The sequence below is a fragment of the Perca flavescens genome, chromosome 23 (genome assembly GCF_004354835.1).
Source record: "Perca flavescens isolate YP-PL-M2 chromosome 23, PFLA_1.0, whole genome shotgun sequence".
Classification (NCBI taxonomy): domain Eukaryota; kingdom Metazoa; phylum Chordata; class Actinopteri; order Perciformes; family Percidae; genus Perca; species Perca flavescens.
Window position 1 is genome coordinate 4,810,395 of NC_041353.1, and position 21,426 is coordinate 4,831,820.

Sequence of the window (21,426 nt, forward strand, 5' to 3'; positions counted from 1 at the left end):
CGGCCTCTGTGAAACAGACATAGTCTAAGAGGCTTAGTGTCCACTGTCCAGCAAAATTTTGACTTGCTGCGGGGTGAGTTATAGAAATCATTACTGCCATCTTGTGGCTGCTGGAGGAAACTACTTAATTTTTATTTATTTTTGACCTTTATTTAACCAGGTAGGCCGTTGAGAACGAGCAACGGCGACCTGGCCAAGAAAACCATAAGCGTGCACGACAACATACAGTTTCACATTCAATACAATACAGGAATATAGAATACAATAGGCTACACAAAGTGCAGATTAAGTAGGCATTACAAAGCCAGTGCAAAGTGAGGTGTAAATAAGACTAAGGATATGCGAAGGTCATATGGTAATAACACAATATACATGAATAGACAGTCTATAACATTGCTGAGATATAGTGAAGAGCCAAACAAAACAAAAACAGTTAGTGCAAATTATGATCTAGTTAGTGGTGTTGAATCAGTTATAATGCAATATATATGAATAGGCATAGTCTATGTCAATGCTGAAATGTAGTGAAGAGTCGATATACATAGTGCAAATTGAGGTCTGGTTAGTGATATAGGTCAGCAATAATACAGTTAACCGGAATAGACAGTCTATGTAGATGTTGAATGTAGTGAAAAGTCAATATACAGTTAGTGCAAATAGTGGACTAGGTAGTGATGTAGATCAGAAATAACACGAGATGTGGCTTTTGTACAACTGAAGACTACACAAATGTGCATGTCACTGATAAAATAAACTTTATTTATAACGCACTTTTTAAAAAAGAAAGTTGAGAGCCAAACATTTCATCCAAACCAGCTGCCATTCCTTCTTTATTTAGATTAAAGTTTTTTTTTCACCCAGCCAAATATAATAACATAAACAGAGATAGGAACGGTTTCATCTCTTCTTAAAACTGGCATTCTGTCAACTATAAATTATGTATAAAGAAAATTCAGATCCCCAAAGAGTGGATGACGCAGTTTCGTCGAACTCTTGCGATCACCACCAGCAGTTTGAACTGAGGCCTCAGTCGTGGCTGAGGGGTCAGAGGTCAGAGGTCAGGTGAGGGAGGGTTTGGGTTTATATTTCACTCTGTTGAAGTCATCGACTGTAGTTTCCACCGGAGGCGTCTTCCAATATTCCTCCAGACCCAACGTCAGACACAGAGCAATGGCCGCCATCTGCAACACATGTCCATCAATGCTCCAACACATTCTTAGAAGTACATCATCTTTGGGGTTTTAAAAATATCATACAACATAAAGATACAGACGATGTAGGACAGAGGACGGCCAATTACTTGATGACTACGGTGATAAGGTCCTGGATACATGATAACCTACGTCAGATTGCAGGGACCCTGGTTCCATTCAGCCCGAGATTTTTTGTTCTAGGAGATGGGTCTATTTTGTTACTGTTTTGTTGAATGGTCTTGAATATTGTAGTTACTGTGTCATCTTATTCTGATTTTTGTCTGGGTGGGGGGTGATGGCGGGAGGAGGGTTGTTGAAAAATGTAGATAAAAATTCATTTTGGAATGTTTTATATTAAATAGTCAAAAATCCATCCAACTCCAAGGTGGACCCCTTCCAGAAAACCCTATCCTTTTTTTTCTTATTTAATATTTCTTTTTACAGGTAATCTCACTGAGCCACAGGGTCTTGTTCTCAAGAGAGAGCTGTTTGAGAGAATGAGATAGAATATGCTGAAATATGGGCATCCGTTGAAGCGTTCTTACAGTCACTATAAAAGAAAAAATGGAAAATTGAAAAGGCAAATATGATTTTCTTTGAGGGTGCACGGGTACTAGGGGTATGGTTTAGGATCATAAATTTGTGTGTTTGTTGTTTGGTCTGATATTATGTATGTAATGCGTGTATGTATTAAATTTACGTTGAAAAAAAGAGACCAGTTTCGAAAAATACCACAACAATCAGATACAGACAGATTTACCAATTCTACATACAATATTTAAATAAAAAAAGACTTAAAACTTTAAAAATACTAAAAAACAAGTTGTCAAAGAGGCTTGTTCCAGTGCCCTTAAAATGAGTTTAAAATCCCCCAGCGGGATCAAGCTGGACAGCTTTAGATCCTGCTGCAGTGTGTTCCAGGTTGACTGGGCAGAACAAGTCTCGAGATGTACTTTAGGTAAATTATTTTCGAAATTTGTATGATGCAGATTGTCATGATTTTCCAGACTCTTCTTTTTTTCTTCTTTTGGCTGCTTTGCAGCTCTGTTATAGCCAAGATAATTAGTTGCTGTTAGTACACGTTTGTCAAACTCAAGGCCCACGGGCCAAATCCGGCCCCTCCCAAATTTGGATCTGGCCCACATAACAATGTGGGTTTGAGATTTCCACCCATATTCAGGCCTGTGAAACAGGTTGTTGTTAGTCGGGTAGCCTACTTTTAAAAAATTAAATGCATTGTTTTGCTCAATTCTATGACTGTTTTTAGGGCTTTATGTGGGCCAAATGTGAAAGTATGTAAAACACGCTATAAAACATTCAAAAATATTTGACTCTTTCGATTATTCAAAGCATGTCAATAAACTATACATGTCTGGCCCCTGATGTGATTATCATTTTCTAGTGTGACCCTTAGTGAGATTGAGTTTGACACCCCCGCTGTAGTCAGTTGTTTTACATTATCTCTGTCCATTATAGGGAAGTTTCAAAGTAGCAACATAAAAGACAGAGAAAGATAAAATGGTTCAATTAAAAAGGAAAACGTTGTGCAATATTGTACCGTAATGGTGGCGAAGGCTGAAATGATTCCTATCCTGAGTTTGATGGGGAAGCTCAGGTAGCTCTTCAGGATGGGACCACAGGGCTGCAGGTCAAAGGTCAACATCAATAAAAACATATATATCCTACCTCACAGGGGGGTCAATGTTAAAATAAGTTAAAAAGAAGCATCCGATGTTGAGCCACATCAAAGACAACACATTCTCACTCCCATCGGGTCAAAAAGCAACGCTTGGTCAGGTGCATTTGGCTTTTGTTATTGACACAAAAAGTCTCCTTTAGGGTCATATTTAGACGCGCTTGGTCGGGACTCTTGGCATCACTTTTTGACGTTCTGGGTCGGGACGTACGTTTAACTGACACGCGGCACAAGAATGAAACAAACCCCAGTCTGGGTAAAAAGTCCTATTTTGTTTGATCTATCCACCTCCTTACACGGATTTTAGGTCTTTCATACTACCATTGTAACTCTAAATACTACGTCACCTCACAGAGCCACAGCCAAGCTGCTGCTATGCCCGGGGTGTTCCATACTGATGCTAAAGGCTGATTTCTGTGGGCGCTGAGAGCCACTGACCAAGCGTCAGTATTTTACGAGTTGGGAGTGAGAACGGGTTGTCTAAGACGATTTTCTGTCACAACAGACAATAAAGTTTTTATGAATCTGAATATTTCTTCATGCCTAAGGCACTTGAGGCCCCTGCTGGGGTCCGGCCAGGGGTCAGGAAGATATGTCGCTGTGGAATGTCAGACAGAGGCCTGAACAAGGCTGAACTAAGTTATCCCCATCGTCCATTCATCACAGTAGATTACTGTCCTTCCATCACAAGACATTGTAGGGTTTCTCCCGTATGAACACATCATTTGAGGCCTACTTTGGTTACATATTCACTCCATAAATCCATCTAAAGTTCAGAAGTTTCCACTAGATGATACATTAGGTGGTTTCCATCACAGTTGTCAACTATTGAATTAATCGCCAACTTTTTTGATAATCGATTACTCAATTTGAGTTATTTTTACATGCTAACTTCTCTGATTACAGCTTCTTAAGTGTGATTATACTCTACTTTCTTCACTCCTCTGTGATAACAAACTAAATATCTTTGAGTTGTGGACGAAACAAGACGTCATCTTAAAGTTTGGAAAACACTGATCATCATTTCTCACCATTTTCTGACATTTTCTAGACCAAACAACTAATCGATTAATCCAGAAAATGATCGACAGTTGAATCGGCAATGGAAAGAATCATTAGTTGCAGCCCCTACAATGGTTGATTTTATGTTTTGTAGTAGTAGTAGTAGTAGTAGTAGTAGTAGTAGTAGTAGTAGTAGAGGAAGAAGCATGAAGACTGCTGTTGAAATGGGGGAATTAAGCACCAAACACAGGAAGGGAAAGAGAAGGGAAGTCAGGATGGAGTGTCAAAGGGAAGAAAGATGGAAAAATAACAGAAGAAGGCAGAAATGGGGAAAGAAAAAAAAGGAATGGCAGAAGCAAAGCAGAAGTAGTAAAAGAGAGGAAGAAACAATGAAGAAAGCATGAGAGCAGGTGGTTCAGTTACCTCGGAGTGAACCCATAGTTTCTCTGTGAGCTGTTGGTTCGGAGGGTAAAAGTCGGGGCCCACCATCACACAGTGCCCCTCTGAGCTGGAGTTAGCAGACTGAGAGCTGTGAGACAAAGACAAGAAAAAGAATAAAAACTTTAGCCACGTTCAGACCAACAAAATAAAAAAACGAACCGGCGATTTGTCGCAGGGTGGTGTGACTGTGGGAGTGTCACTTAACAAACGGCCCATTTGTGTGACGTCTTGTGTTATTTTACCCCCAAATGTAGTAAACTTTCACATCATTAGATTGTTTATGGATTTTGAGGTTTCCCACCGCACTTGAAGGTAGCTACGTTTTACAAGAGAAAGAAAAGAGACGAGTGAGACATAGGCTAGGAGTGCTTTCTTGTTGCAAGAAGCATTCAGCATACGCAAACTCCCAGGCAGTTCAGTGCTTGTGTTTCGTTTTTTACCCTCATAGCGTTTTAAAACTTTCTTGTGGCAGCGATCGATGCAGTGATATTTCCTGTACGGTATTGTCACACTGCTTCAAATCATAGCTCAAAACACACCGACAAGTCCTCATCTCTGGTTACATGATTGGCCACTGCAGCGTGACCTGTTAACTTTGCCGCAGGCCCGCTGCATTTTTTTTTAAGCGTCCCCCCTGCGGCAGTCTCGCTTTGCCAGACCCTCTTTCAAAGCGCACTGAAGCAGAGTCTGGCTACTTCACATAGGATTCGGAAAGGGGGGATTCAAGGAGCGATTCAATTCATTCCCTATGACAACAGCGCTATGAGCGAAATCCGCTAACGGCAGTGAAAGTGCCCGGATGTTCACCGCTCTCCCCGCTCCCCCAAAGTTGACTCCGAGGCAACTTTTCCAGAGCTGTAGCCAATGAGAGGGCAGACTCACGAACGTGCCTCCAATATATTCTCCCGTGTATACACACATGCTCTACATGCAAATTAAAAGGTTGTGATTTTCCTATAGTCTACTTTGATACGTCTCTGTATGACTACAGGGATGCTAACAGCTAGCTTGGCAAAAGGTTGTCCAGGCAGTTGGTATACCTCGTGAGTTTATATATATATATATATATATATATATATATATATATGTATGTGTATGTGTATATATATATATAAAATTTGTTTTAGTAGTAGCAGCATTGTAGTAACGTTAGCATTGTAACGATGACGACTAGCTATATATGTAATATAACGTTATTCAAACTGAACGGCAAAGTGTGTGACTGGAGTAGAAAACTTACCAAACAGATGAGTTAGGCCAGATAGAAACTGATAGAAAATGAATGTCAACACCAACAATAAATTGTCTGCAAAACGTGTACACCGTCGGCATCGTGTTGTGGTGACATCATTTCGCTTGAAAGAGATGCAGTTGAAAAACGCTGCCTGTGGAAACCTGGCGTTAAGCAGCATTTTTGGACTACAACCGAGACCAAAGACACAAAAACATATACAGTATGCTATAGTCCTGTTTGTCCCTCTGGTGCACGAGCCTAAATCTGTTCTTGTTTGTGCAGCTTTGTGCAGCTTTTCGTGTAAAGGCCTGTTCACACCGGGACGAATTTCGCACACGATATTCGCCGACGTTTAACACCTCGTGAGTAAACAAAGGCTGCCAATGTGAGTGTGCACACAGACGCGAAAAACGGCACACTTAAAAGCGTCATTTTTTAAAAAACGCCTTGGGTTCATTTTTTTGGTTTGATGCGCGTCAAAAACTATCCGACCAATGAGATTAGCGCTTTTGCTCACATGTCTGGAGCTTCTGAAGTTACAGTAAAACACAACTTGGGGGCGCTCAAACACAAAACGGTCTTGCCGAGCACACATACGTAACGGCGAAGAAGATATACGCCAAGTAGCGTACACACTGCCGGGAAGAAATAAGACGAGGAAGATGCAAGGCAAGATGAATGTAGAGCTGGTGGTCTCGTTGGTGTCGGACTAATACCTCCATGGTGTCGGAACATAAAGCACTTTATGACAAACGCGACAGCGACTACAAAAATCTTGACAAAAGAGAACTGCTATGGAGTGGTATTGCAGAGCAAATGGGTCTTGATGGTAAGTTTCATTTTAATGTAATTGTCTTTCATGTACATAGGCTTGTATCTTTTTCCCACAAACGTTTGACAATCGCCAACTTGTGTACCGGGGTATTTCTGTTTTACATTAAGCGCCATCTAATGTCAGGGAATGAATTTGCAAGTTCACTCGGCTCATCATCAGCGAAAATCACTTGTGTGTGAACACAAAAAACGCGTTGAAAAACACTGGCAAATAACGCGCGCCGATATTCGTCCCGGTGTGTACGGCCTTTAACTCAAGAAGAAATCTGAGAATTCTGCGAGCAGTCCAGAAAGTCTTCCAGAAACAAGCTACTTGTAGATTGTGTCTAGAGAATCGGAAAATCATTGAGATGTAGGCTATGAATTCTTCTAGAAAGTCAAGAAAAAAGATTGATAACCCGTTTTAGAAAAAAACTACTCTGCCATAAACTTGCTTCTTATCTAGAAGTTCAAAAGCTAAAACTTAAAAAAACTCTAGAAATCTGAAGATTCTCCAGAAATCCAGTCTGCTAGAAACTTACAAACTTCTAACTACTAAAAAACCTGTCTCAATCATTTCAGATTTCTTCTAGAAATTCACAAAACACTCAAGTTTCAATGTCTTCTAAAAACTCTTTTCAAGAAATGTACACAATGCCTTTAAACGTGTCTAGAAAATCATAAAATCATTGCATTAATTCTTCTAAAACCTTGAAAAACTATAAGAAAAATAACTCAACAAACTTGCAGACGCAAAAGCTCTCAAGCAAGAAATCTGTCTAGAAGCTCAAAAACCTTTTTAACTCTGCAGTTGGTTTGTAAATGTCAACAAACTTGCAAACGTATCTAGAAGTTCGAAAGCTCTTTGAGTATTTCGTGTTTTGCTGTCTCACCTCGGCTGCAGGTTGGACGCGGGCGGTGTGCAGAAACAGGTGACAGGAAGTTGATTCTCCCAGTCCTCAAAACTCCTCAACCCACAACAAGAGTCCTGAGAAACAAACAAGTCAAGTTATCTCCCGTGCACTTCGGACCGGTCCATTAATGACTTCAGCGAATAAAAAAAAAAAAATCAATTATCATCTTGGAATAAATAAAACTAAGATTCTAGACATCTGAAACTGGAGTTAAGACTCAAACGAAATACAGTATTAACCACTGGTCTAAGTCTATATCGAGGATGATTCATTTAGGGGATTGTTCAGGTGCTGCCAGAATGTCTTTAATTTAACTTTCTTTGTGTTGGTATTTTAAAGGTGCCGTAGGTAGGATTGTGAATTTTTTTTTTAACATTGACAATTTCTCAGTCCCCCCTGCTTTCCGCTAAAGCCCAAAACGGTCTCCTAAGCCCCTCCCCACAAGGGAGAGTGAATGTGTGTGCATGAACAGTGATTGACATGCAGTTAGACACCCCCCCCTGGCCCTGATTGGCGCATCTGAACAGGGAGTGGTGGATCAAATCACACTGCAGGCTGTAGGTGGTGCCAGAGGAGCCGGTTTTATTTTTTTTATTACCTGCTTCATGTAGTTCTACTGGAACATGGTGTCAGTTTCAGCAAATATGACAGTTAGTTTTATAAGCCTTACCTACTGCACCTTTAAACTCCGGTGGATTTCTGAGGACTATGGTTAACTGCTCCTCAGATCTCTGTAGGTTAAATCCAGACAGCTAGCTGGACAGCATCTGTCCAATCTGAGTTCTCTGTTGCACGACTAAAACTACTTTTGAACGTACACATGTTCCACCAAAACATGTTCCTTCCCGAGGCTATTTTGCAGTGGCACCATTATAGAGAGCCGAAGTCCCGCCCTTCTACTTCCGGTCCATGGGACCTTAATTCGGAAAAAATATGAACGATAGTCAATGGAGAGATAATAATTATTTTTTGATCCCGTTTGAAAGCCATTAATTACAAATATGATGTTCGTCAATTTAAAACATTATTTTTCAACTGAAGAAAGTCTGTTTATTGTTAAACTGTTGAAGTACAAGACAAATAGTAATAATAAAAAGACGAAATTAGAAAGACTACACACTTCATGGATGACGTCTCTCTGAAGCTACGATGTCTGTGTGTATCGTACCGGGGACGTAACGTTACTCTAATGAGCAGACAATCTCGCTCGTTCTTTTGCATATCTGCTGAAAACACTTCACTCTATAAAACACAGCAGTTAAGATGACGTTACATGTGTTGTTTAACAGAGCTAAGCTAGCTAGCTAGCGAGCAAGCCGAGCATCAAGGTAGTGACGTAAATTGTGTGAGACGGGAGATGTAGTTCACTGAGCGGTTTCACACTAAACTAAGTGGTCATATGACAAACCTACGGCTAACTGAGACTTTCTTCGGTTGAAAAATTATCTTTTAAATTGACGAACATAATATTTGTAATCCATGGCTCAATTCAAACGGGATCAAAAAATAATTTTCCTCTCACCGTTCACTACCGTTCATATTTTTTCAGAGTTAAGGTCCCATGAGGTCCACCGGAAGGGGCGTGACTTCGGCTCTCTATTGCCTCCGGCGCTTAGAACCGCCAAAGACGATTGTGATTGGTTTAAAGAAATGCCAATAAACCATCCCAGGAATGCTGTGTGGACTAGCCAGACCCTCCTCGGCAGCGCTGTGGAGGAAGGTCTGGCAAAGCGAGACTAACCACTGTCAAACTGTGATAAACGATTCTGCAACTTTATGTATCTTTACTGATAAAGCTTTTCTACAGTATGTGTGGCATGACAGAGAGAGACACAGACAGAAAGAGCATGTGGTTTATTGGGAGTTTATCTGTGTGAAGTGTTTTAGGAAATAGTGAAAATGTTGAGGAACAGTTCTATAAATATTTATAGGCTACGGTCAGAGCCGTCGCAGGGGGGGTGCGAGGCCCTGCTCATTGACATACACCGCAATGCACACCGTACGGGGACTGTCGTTATTCAGACAGCTACAGTACAGGCCAAAAGTTTGGACACACCTTCTCATTAAATGCTTTTCTTTATTTTCATGACTATTTACATTGTAGATTCTCACTGAAGGCATCAAAACTATGAATGAACACATATGGAATTATTTACTTAACAAAAAAGTGTGAAATAACTCAAAACATGTCTTATATTTTAGATTCTTCAAAGTAGCCACCCTTTGCTTTTTTTGATAACTCTGCAAACCCTTGGTGTTCTCTCAATGAGCTTCATGAGGTAGTCACCTGAAATGGTTTTACCTTCACAGGTGTGCTTTGTCAGGGTTAATTAGTGGAATTTTTTCCCTTATTAATAAAAAAGCAAAGGGTGGCTACTTTGAAGAATCTAAAATATAAGACATGTTTTCAGTCATTTCACACTTTTTTGTTAAGTACATAATTCCATATGTGTTCATTCATAGTTTTGATGCCTTCAGTGAGAATCTACAATGTAAATAGTCATGAAAATGAAAAGGAATCGCGTTGAATGAGAAGGTGTGTCCAAACCTTTTGCCTGTAATGTATATATTGTGTGTGTGTGTGTGCGTGTTCTCGTGTACCTTGCTGTGTGTGCATGTGTTAAATGTGGACTCTGTCCATGTTGCATTGCCTTCTATCGGCTATAACCACACTCTGCAAGTTTGCCAGATCGGGTAGCAGATCTGTAGTCCGAATGAGACATTCGACAGCTGTAATGGACAACTCCGCTTCCAACCTGTAGGAAGACCGAAGAGGAAAAGTGCCTTGGTGTTGCTTTAAGAGAGATAACGGACTATTTAGCAGTCAGAATAATAGTCCGTCTGACTTACGGCATGGCAGTTCAGCTGCGTGTCACTTTATACTCTTTCTATAGCGTAAGGGCGTTTTCACACCTGTAGTTCGTTGGTTTTGGTCCGAATCAGTTGGAAAGTTAGTAAACTTTGAGCGATTTGCCCTTGGTCGGTTTGTTTTGGTTTTACACCTGGAAAAATCCAAGCATACCAAAATGCGTCATTACAAATCAGGCAAGAACGTTCAGCCCTCTTATTGATCGGATATGTCTTGGGGCGGGAGCAAGAAAGTAAATACAGGAGGATGTCCTGTGTTCTGGTTTAGTGGTCAAACCAGCTCATTTCATTAAAATGATCAGACATTGTTGCACAAGAGACGTTACTACATCTGCTCTGGTCACCGAGACTTGGCCCCGCTCTGCTGTGCTGTGTCTCCAATTTTAGCGGCAGCTGGTTTGACCGAGGAGATACGAGTGACGGACGGCTAGCTTGACCGCAGTCTATTTCTGTGATAGAAACACTGCAAGCTGCTACGACTGCTGAACACACCTGACTACAGGAGCCATCAGCTCAGACTGGAGGAGTACATATAGTCGGTGCGGTTCAAGTACGGATCACATTCTCACCACAAACAAACCGCTCCAGAGTTGGATTGAAAGTGTACCGAGACCACCTCATCAAGCAGGTCTCGGTACGCTCGTTCGGTCCGCTTTTGGTGCGCACCAGAGTTCGATCGCCGCGTTCTCACCTGCCCAAACGAACCGCACCCGCGGGGCAAACAAACTCTAGTTCGATTCCACCGAACTAAAGGCGGTCGCGTTCTCTTGTAGCTGACCTTGTTTCTCCCGTCTGCTTCTTCCTCGCTCGCACTCTCGCAGGGCGCGCTGACATAACCATGGTAACGGCGTAACATCATAAATGATTGTTGACGAACCAGAATTTCATTTTAGAGCACATTGAGTCAAAAACTGGCATACAAAAATATTGAATGTAAAAAAAAAACTAAAATAATAAGAGGAAGAGAAAGAGAAAAACAAAACTGCATGATTGCAAACCAGGAAGGCGCGAGGCCCCCAAAGACGCAAGGCCCCCAGAGATGCGAGGCCCCCTGAGGCGCGAGGCCCCCTGAGGCGCGAGGCCCCCAAAGATGCGAGGCCCTGTGCGCTCGCACAGTTGGCACCACCCATGATGTGACTGTTCTGGCTAGAGTGATTAGCAAGAAGTACTGTACTTAAGTACAATTTTGAGGTAGTTGTTCTCTACTTGAGTACTTCAATTTCATGCTACTTTTTTGATGCCACTACTTATTGCTACTTTTACTTGAGTAAAACTTTTGCATTGCTTTATTTCCTGTATTTCTTTCTTCATGTCTCTTACGGAGGCCTGGAGTTTGTTGAGTTCAGTCTGGATGTAACTCTCTGCTCTGTGGAGGGGAGTTACGTTGAGAAACACCTCGTCCACTGCACCGCCCATCTGCAGAACACGGATACAGAAGAATTAAACGGTGACGGAGAAAAAAAAAAAAGTCAAGATAACGCCACAAAAATAAAAATAAAAACACTCCAGTAGTTCCTGCCTACCTGGACCGGATGACCAATCATAGATGGCCGGAGAAAGCCGACATGGAATTGCGTAATGCTTAGCCGAGAGTAGAAAAAAACAGTTGAAACCGGAACGTTCAGAACAGTTTGAAATCTGACCGTTTTAGCTCACAGGGGTTTCTCTGAAATACCTCATTATTTGAATTTTGGCCAGGTTTAACATGAAAATCTGACATAACATTGTAGATATGACAGAAAATAAGGAAAAGCATAATAGTTCCACTTTAAGTAGTACTCCCAGGGCCCATAAAGATGTTAGAATGAATAGCTCTGAATGCTGGGAGGGGCCCATAGAGAATGCCTTTCTTGAGGGCCCAGAATGATGTGCTACGCCCCTGGGTGAAAGTCCCTTTTGTGTCCCTTTCCCTGGGACACAAACACCGTTCCACCTCAACCTTACGCCTCCAAGTGTGCTCTTATACAGCAGCATCCAATGTGGTGCATACAGTAATAAATACCTGGAATTACAGTGCTTTACTTTTTGTAGCAATATGTACGAATGGTTCACGAGAACAGCCTGAAAAATATGGTCAAAGGCAAGTGATGTGGGCTATGATGAACACGGCACCCTCTAGGGCCCAGCAGTGCGGGAGCTAAGAGTGGATTGGGCAGTATAAAAAAGGTGACAGAGACACAGACGGGTAGAGTTACCTGAGCTTGAACATGAACCAGTGGTGCGGCAACAACCATCATAGCCACAAACTCCACGAATATCAGAGCGGAAAACTGGAGGAGATAATCACAGGTTAGCTGTGTGTGTCTGTGTGTCTGTGTGTCTGTGTGTCTGTGTGTCTGTCTGTCTGTGTGTCTGTCTCTGTCTGTGTGTCTGTGTCTGTCTGTGTGTCTGTGTCTGTCTGTGTGTGTGTCTGTGTGTGTGTCTATCTGTCTGTCTCACCACCAGCAGTAGAGGTTTAAGGTCCAAAGACGCGGCACAGATTCCCAGAACTGACAAAACCACAGTGATTGGACCGAACACCTGTAGGACCAGTAAGCCGTCACTACTGGACAACTGGGAGGGAGAGGGAGGGACTGAATTAGAAATTTTGAATTTATTGCTTTTTTTTCAATCCAAAAGTATTAAGCGGACAATAGAAAATAATCCAAAGCTCTGCGCTTTATTAAAATGCATCCTGGGAGAAGTAGTTAACTTCTTCCCTTCAATTTTTTAACATATTATTTTATAAAAGCGTAGATTTTTGTACAGTTGTAATTACTTTATGTATGGTGCATAGCTGTATCGTATTTTATAATGAAATGGGCAAATAAAATCAATCAATTAATAAATTATACTGAAGATTCAATCAGAAGAATTTCATGGCTTTATGATGGACAGTTTTTTTTTTTAAAAAGCACCAAAATTTATGCGGCAAAACCAGTGATATCATCTTTTTTTTATTCCACACACTGTCTTTTGTTGCTACATACATTTGCCATTACCCACAATACAGTTCTGCAAGAAAATTCTGTCAGAGATGTGGTGTGCTAATTAGCAGCTAATGTAGGCCTGCAGCAGAGATTAATGGCGGGCTTAAGAGGCCGGGTAAGCTAAAATAGCTAACACTCAAGAATCAATGGATATATAAAGAGACTCTCCGTTTCATCAAAGTCAGAACAGTAGCTAAGCCTTGTGTTGTCCTCGGGTCTAATTTGACCCATTTAAAAAAAGTTTCTATATCAGAAAATTGGGTTTTCTTTCAACCAAATTGTCAAAACAAAATAACGTGGATGGTTCCATACAACGCTCCTCACAGGTAAAATAAATGATCCCTTCACTACTTTCATCAAAGTTTTATTCAATTATTTAGCATCTAAAAAAGAACTGATACAAGAATGTTGAAGAAAGTGACCAAAATATTGGAAAAAGCTTTAAAAATGTGGGGAGAAAACAAAAAAAGAAAGCGCAGAAAACAAATCAACAAATACATCGAAAAAGTGACAAAAACACTGGTAAAAAAATAAATAAAAAGTGACAAACGCCTGGAAAGCTTCCAAATCACTGGGAAAAGCAACACAAGTTGACCAAAACGTTGGGAAAAAAGTTTTTATTTCAAATTTTGACCCAGAAAAGCTAAAAGTTGCATGGTCGACGGAGAGGCAACACAAGGATTAAGAAAAGCAATATGAATCTGTAAATATTCTGGAGAAACAAACAAATTGTCTCAAAGTAATCAATGGCAAATTGTTGTATTATTATTATGATTTTTTTTTTAGGGGCATTTTTAGGCCTTTAATTCCACAGGACAGATGAACACATGAAAGGGGAGAGAGAGGGGGAATGACATGCAGCAAAAGGCCGCATGGTCGGAGTCGAACCTGCGGCCACTGCGTTGAGAAGTATATCTCTATATATGTGTGCCTGCTCTACCAACTGAGCTAACCCAACCACCATTGTATTATCATTTTAAACAAAATATTTCAAATGAAATATTTATTTTTGTTATACTGTACATTCAAATTATTATAATGTATCTAATATGTATTTGTTTGTACTATAATTGTGTGTGTATGTATGTATGTATATGTATATGTATATATATATATATATATATATATATATATATATATATATATATATATATATATACATATATATATATATATATATATATATATATATATATATATATATATATATATATATACATACATACATACATACATACATACATACATACATACACACTCTAATTACCGGTATTATAAATGTATCTAATATTTACTTACTGTATTATAATTGTATAGATTATGACTTATATTATAATTAAATGTCCAGGCTACACCCAAATACAATTCAATCAAATATATATTTATGAATATATATTTTATTAAATATTGCAATGATTTAATGAAGTGGACCAAAATAGATTTATTGTTTTGCTTATTCAGCAACTTCATTGTCTACTTTTTTTCTAACTAACTTAATTTAATGAGAGCCATTACTTACACATACTTACTATAATGCTTATTTATTGCCTATTTATTTATTTAATTGTGTGTATTTAATTGTTTATTTCTTCATTCAACCAGTGTGTCCTTTTTTTTTTTTTTTTTTTTTTCATCCCTTCTCCATTAAGATAATTATGTTACATCTGGTTTTTGGAATGAAAAATGGTGCTCAAACAACAGACCAACAGGCGGCACACGGCAGTAAAACTTTAATTTGATTTGTTGGGGATAAACACACATACAGACACGCACACATGCGCACACACACAAACGCACACAAAAACACGCACCCATGCACACACACACACGCAAACACACACACACACGCATACACACACACACACACACACACACACACACACACGCAGTTACCTGGGCAACCAATATATTGTCTTCGACGGAGGAAAATCCGACGCCTATCATCACCACACCAGACACCTGCGGAGACATAATGAAGTCCGATTAAACTGCAGGAACTGTGCGTGTGTTCGTAGATGTTTCACAGAGCGAGGGAGTCTTTAACAGCAGCAACATTCCTGTGAAACTGTTGTTTTCCCTTCGGAGAGACGCTCATCAGACTCCCATCAGCTGGGAGCTCTGACGTCGTCTGTCTCACAAACATCATCATTTCCCTCAGTTTCCTCCGTTTAAAGTTTCCAGACTCCAGCATCAGCTTTAGGGAAATATTGTCACACTGAAACATGTTCTTGCAACAAGGATTTATCTCAACTTTATCAGTTGTTACAGCTATTGTAGGCCTACTTTCAGCTTGAAGTTTCAAGTTATTTATTGTCATAACAATTCCAGAGAAGTTGGCAAAGAAAATATTAGATCTCAGGCTCCGTCCAACAATGCGTATTAAATATGTAAAAGAAAAAAACCCAAGTGAAAATGAGAATCTAAGACATAAAATAATGCAGAAGCTAGAAATACAGTATAGGCCTAACAAATATAAAAGAAAAATATATTTGTGTAAACAGAAATGTAAGTGTTTATGCTGAGGTAATAAATATAAATACAGAGGTGTAAACAGGTTGTGAAACGGTAAGTAAAAGTGTATGAAGGTAAATGATGCAGACTAAAAATGGTAATATGATTAGATTTTCAATTTTTGTTATGCTGTCATGAACGTCAAACACATAACCGAAATATCTGCAAAACGAACAACACCGACACAATCCATAGTGAACATGTGAAGACAAACATATGAAATGTAATGACACAAAAACAAACCTAATGCACACATAAAACAAACTATAGCATGTAACAGAAACATCAAACCTTTCAAAAAGAGAAGTGAAAGTCTTACTGTTGGGTTGAACTAATTACTATAATCAGATGATATAAAGTAAACAACAACGCAGGAGACAAAACAGGAAGCATGAAAACAGAAGCCAGTAAACAGAAATCTCCACCATGGAATATCCCCAGTGTTTGTTTGTTACTAAAATTGAAAATATTAGAATTGAAAAGCTGTTTACCAGATGGCTATAATAATATTGATAAAACGTCATGATTTTGCTAGATTATCATTTGAAAAACAAATTAAAACCACAAAATTAAACACAAATAATCAGAATTTACCAAAGACCAAAAAAAATAAAAGTTCGAGAAGGAGCAGGTAGAAGCATACAGCTTATTAGGTCCTCCCCCTACTTCACAGTATCATATTTATACAAAAAAAATAGATATAGAAATACAGCAAACCATTTTTTCAGGTCTTACAATAACTTACCACAATAAACAACAATACCTTTACATTACAATTCCATTCCTATATTTGATACTCATACTTTGAATATTTTATTATTATTGTGAAAAGGGAATGATTGGATTGAGGAGAGGAAACTATAAGGTTATATAAATAAGGTTCGGAAATTATCCACCTAAACAAACACTAACCACTAATTACACAACTAAGCACAAATTATCATGTAATGTTATATTCTGTTAACAGTTAACAGTTTCAAAAATAAACTTATCAGCTCTCTCTGCTGGACAGTCTATGTATAGCAATAAATAATATGGTGTGGAGCTGAGAGGCCTACTTAGCTTTCTATCAACTCCTCTGGCAATGGCTTGAATGTAACGGACGTTCATTCATATAAAATTGTTGTGCATTATAGCTTCAATGCAATTTAAAGTGCTTTACTTTGTTGGAATTTTGATTTAGCTATAGTGTACAGTAGGCTACATTGGACACTGCTTTTCCAAAGGTTTCTCTTTTCTTGATCCTTACAAATAAACTAATAAATAAAAATCATAATCATGCATTTGACTGTCAAGCTAATAATTAGATCACACAAACATAAACAATTGGAGAACAATGAGCACTAAAATAGAAATTATAAAAACAGTAAAAGCCAATAAGAGAGAAGAGTTTAAAGACAAAACATTTAAAACAAGGGAGCATTATAAATAATATACAAATACAAATATTATATAATATTAAATACAATGTGTTTATAAATAGCCAAAATTAAGTGGTTTAAAATGTCTTTATTTTCTGCACTCAAATCTAAAATGCATATAAAAAGAGCATCTGTTTGTCCTGAGTCATCAGCAGACGCAGTCACATAAAGATGTCTGTCATTAGCATAAATATATTAAAATGTAGAGGCCCTAAAATCGATCCTTGAGGAAGTTATTTTGTGAAACAACTGAGGCAAAGGACTTCTTACATAAAGATGTTCCTTCAGTCTCTTGAGAATAATTCAGTAATCAACTGTATGAAAAGCAACTCAGATCAAGTCGAACCTAGTCTATATCCACAACGTTCCACTTCCGTGATTGCTCCGGTGCCGCAGGAAATTCCGCCGGAGGCATGTCTTTTCACTGATGTCCATTTCCTCCGCTTTCTTTGTGTTGCCACTCCAGTCGGGTTAGCTGCTCCTCAGATCTCTGCAGGGTAAATCTAGATAGCTAGCTAGAAATCTGTCCAATCTGAGTTTTCTCTCGCACGACTAAAACAACCTTTGAACGTACACGTTCCACCAAAACAAGTTCCTTCTTGAGGCTATTTGGCAGTGGCTCCTCGCAGATTGTGATTGGTTTAAAGAAATGCCAATAAACCAGAGCACGTTTCTCTCCCATCTTGGATTTCTGGGTGGACCTTCCTCCACAGCGAGACTAATGCGAACCAAACCCTAAAGTTTATTGGCATCTAAATTTGGCATGTTAATATTATCAACTACTTTTACTTATTGTTTGTAATAAGTTTTATAAAGTATAAAAGTTATCAATAAAATGTTGTCAGAAGAATGCCCATATTATTCAGACTTATAGCATACCCTCCAGCATACAAATCTTCTATTTTTAGCTATAGATCCATTGCAATAAAATGAAAAGACAGAGCTGTGTTAGGCTAAATAAAAGTTAAAACAAAAACCTACAACATTTCTTTTCCTTATCCAATCAATCTCCAAGTTTCCAGCTGCTCATCATCATCACATCACATTCAAACACGCAGTTAGCAGTTAGCTGTTAGCTTACCAGTAGCAGCACAGTGACACAGATGGCGAGTCCTCGTAAGTAACTCCTGCAGCGAGCCATGACTGCTGTCTGAGAGAGCCGAGCTAAAATAGAAACAGAGCAAAGACCAGAGCCGACTCTGTGTGTGTGTGTGTGTGTGTGTGTGTGTGTGTGTGTGTGTGTGTGTGTGTGTGTGTGTGTGTGTGTGTGTGTGTGTGTGTGTGAGATGGATGTTGTTTAAAGCTCAGGAGTGTTTGGCTGCAGTGCGAAGAACATGACCAAGTTTGGAAAATCAGCTGGAGAAGAGAGAGAGGAGAGGAAACGAGAGTGGAGAGGAACCAAGAGAGGAGAGGAGACAAAATAAGTGAGGAGGGGAGAGGAAACGAGAGGAGATGAAACAAGGAGGGGAAAGGAAACAACAGAGGAGAGGAAACAAGGAGGGTAGAGGAAACAACAGAGGAGAGGAAACAAGGAGGGTAAAGGAAACAACAGAGGAGAGGAGGAGAAGAGGTTACTCCGGGTAACAATTAAATCTAGGCCTAATTGAAAGAAAAGGAAGAAGAGTGATTGAGAAGTAGATATGAAGGGAAGGAAGAAAAACAGGAAGAAGGGAGGGACGCAAGAAAGAGGGACAACAAAGAAAAGGAAAGTATGATGAAGATGAAAGAAGCAACAAGTGTAAAGGAAGGGTGGATATCCTTAATACTTTATAATAACAGTTTATAAAAAGTGTTGTATAAATAAATAAAGTGCTTTATGGAACAGAAACAGGTTGAAACTGCCCGGTAGCTATTTTGCAATCAGCAGCAGACTCAACAAAGCGCCTCCTCATTGACTACTTCCTCCAGCTGTTACTGGTCTCCTCAACTGACTCCTTTTTATTTAGAGCATCTTACAGCTGTCAAGGCTTCTCATCTGAGGAGAGGAAACAAGGAGAGGAAACAAGAGAGGAAACAACGGAGGGGAGAGAGGAAAGCAAGGAGTAGAAACAAGGAGAGGAAACAAGAGAGAAGAGTAAACAAGGAAAGGATATAAGAGAGGAAACAACAGGGGAGAGATAGGAAACAAGGAGAGGATATAAGAGAGGAAACAACCGAGGAGAGGAAACAAGTAGAGAAAACGAGGAGTATAAGAGGAAACGAGGGAGAAAAGGAGAGGAAAGGAGTGGGCAGGAGAGGAAACAAGAGAAGACAGGAGAGGAAACATTGAGTAGAAACAAGGAGAGGAAACAAGTGAGGAGAGGAGGAAACAAGAGAGGAGAGGAGGAAACAAGGTGTAAAAACAAGTGAGAAGAGGTAACAAAAGAGGCAAGGAGGAAACACGGAAAGGAAACAAGCCGAGAAAACCAGGAGAGGAAACGAGAGAGGAAAGGAGGAAACAAAGAGAAGAAACCAGGAGAGGAAACGAGAGAGGAAAGGAGGAAAGAGAAGAGGAGCTTTTATACACATATGGCTGTCTTCTCTTGCTCAGTTTGTGACCTTTTAATATAGTCAGGTAATGAACACTGAGTTTTCTCCATCTTCTGAGGAAGACCGTGAGATGCAGTTGAAAGCTTCAGGTGAAAGCTAGTAAGTAAACCTTGAGTTCAGATTTTTGGGTTTTGGTTTTACTGCTTCTAACTATTTACTTTAGTTATAGCGGTCCGAGTTGAACCTTTCAAACCTTTTGAGTTTAAATACTTTTTTCAAAATGCGGCGTCAATTTCTGTGTGAAAAATCTATTATAGTACATGCATGTTCGACAGCTAGTGCTGCCTGGCCCACAACACTTCACTTCAATGCATTACCAGTCATCAAGTATAAGTTTACATTAATATTAAAGGTGCTCTAAGCGATGTTGGGTGACGTCACTTCTTGTTGACGTTCGAAGTATTGACGAAGGCCAGCTTGCCCCTCCTTCCTCCTCAACCCTGCCCAAAAAAACGCATGACATCACTTAGAGCAGTGGTTCCCAACCTTTTTTCCTTGGCGCCCCCCCTACCCATGTCTAAGAAAAGCTGAGGCCCCCCCTCCCCACCCCCCTGAAACAAAGTTGAGGTAACGCTCGAGATAGAGCCTTACTTTCTTTTTTGATACAGAGGAGATATGAGCACTTTGACGTTTCTCTGCCATGTTTCATTCATAAAATAGTGATGCCGTGGCGGCAGGAAAGACGAGGATGATAGCAGCTAGCAGCTGACCTGATGACAGCAAGGGTCCCAGGTTAAGAGGTCCCGGAGGTTTGGCCTACTAAGTAGCCTGCCTACGAGAATAAAAATATATAGTTTTTATACAGACTTTTGTACACATTATATATTCTAGTGTATTATCATAATTTGTTTAACATGTGCAAATATTTTTTTTTTACCTCAACCTCAAACCAGGTAAAGACTTGCGCACCCCCTGTTATCTTTGCCACCCACCTTAGGGGTCCCCGGACCCAAGGTTGGGAACCACTGCTCTAAGCGATGTTGGGTGACATCACTTCTTGTTGACGTTCAAAGTATTGACGGAGGCTAGCTCACCCCTCCCTCCTCCTCAAACCAACTCCGAACCGGCATTAGCAGCTCTGAACCAGCACCTGGTTCTTGTTGGTGGAAAAGGGGTATCAGTCTTGTTTAGCAAGTAGCTGCCAGGCTAGTTTCGGGACGAGTTTACACAATAATTCCCGCTCATTCATTGGTTGTCCCGCCTCCTATGTTTTGTGCGACTGCACCACGGTAGAAGGCAGAGCATGTGAGCGAGCGGGAGGATTTTAGATGGAGTGCGAAGCAGATTTTTTGCCCATCTCTGTGTTACTGCTGCACCTCCCACTCCACGCCACCGCTGCCTGTCCTCCGGCTAGTCTATATCAATGGCGTTCCACTTCCGGTGCCGCCAGAAATTCTGCTGCATGTCAGTGTATTCCTCATACTCATACTGTCTGTCCAATCTGATTTTTCTGTTGTTGTTTAAAGAAATGCCAATAAACTAGAGCACGTTTTTCCTCCCATCCCAGAATGCTGTGTGGACTAGCCAGACCCTTTGAATATCATCAAGAATATCATCTGGCAGACTTTTTGCTGGTGGAGCTCAAAAAAAAAGAATGAAGGGAGGGTGAGCGCCGTTCATCTGATAATTACAAAAAGTGGGAAAAGTCGACAGGCTGACCAGGTTTATAACGGACTCTAAAAAAAGTCATTTGAGAAGATTGGTTTGTTCATTTTGGCCCATCCCTACTTTACTTGTACCAATGATACCTCAAACTGAGCCTTCATTTTTTTTACCAAAACCATGTAAAATACTGACTTCATTATTTGTTATATTGTCGTTTCATATATTTATAT

The 21,426-nt window shown here is 39.9% G+C and overlaps 1 protein-coding gene across 1 annotated transcript; it reads right to left on the minus strand.

The window, feature by feature from the left end:
- Positions 1-738: 738 nt before the first annotated feature.
- On the minus strand, positions 739-18,254 carry LOC114550251 (23 kDa integral membrane protein). The gene is made up of 9 exons (XM_028570898.1): positions 18,144-18,254; positions 15,024-15,089; positions 12,601-12,714; positions 12,357-12,431; positions 11,482-11,577; positions 7,273-7,367; positions 4,315-4,420; positions 2,752-2,835; positions 739-1,181 (listed from the first exon to the last, which is right to left on the minus strand). The coding sequence occupies exons 1-9, from the start codon at positions 18,201-18,203 to the stop codon at positions 1,059-1,061; spliced, it is 819 nt and encodes a 272-aa protein (XP_028426699.1). The 5' UTR covers positions 18,204-18,254; the 3' UTR covers positions 739-1,058.
- Positions 18,255-21,426: the final 3,172 nt, after the last annotated feature.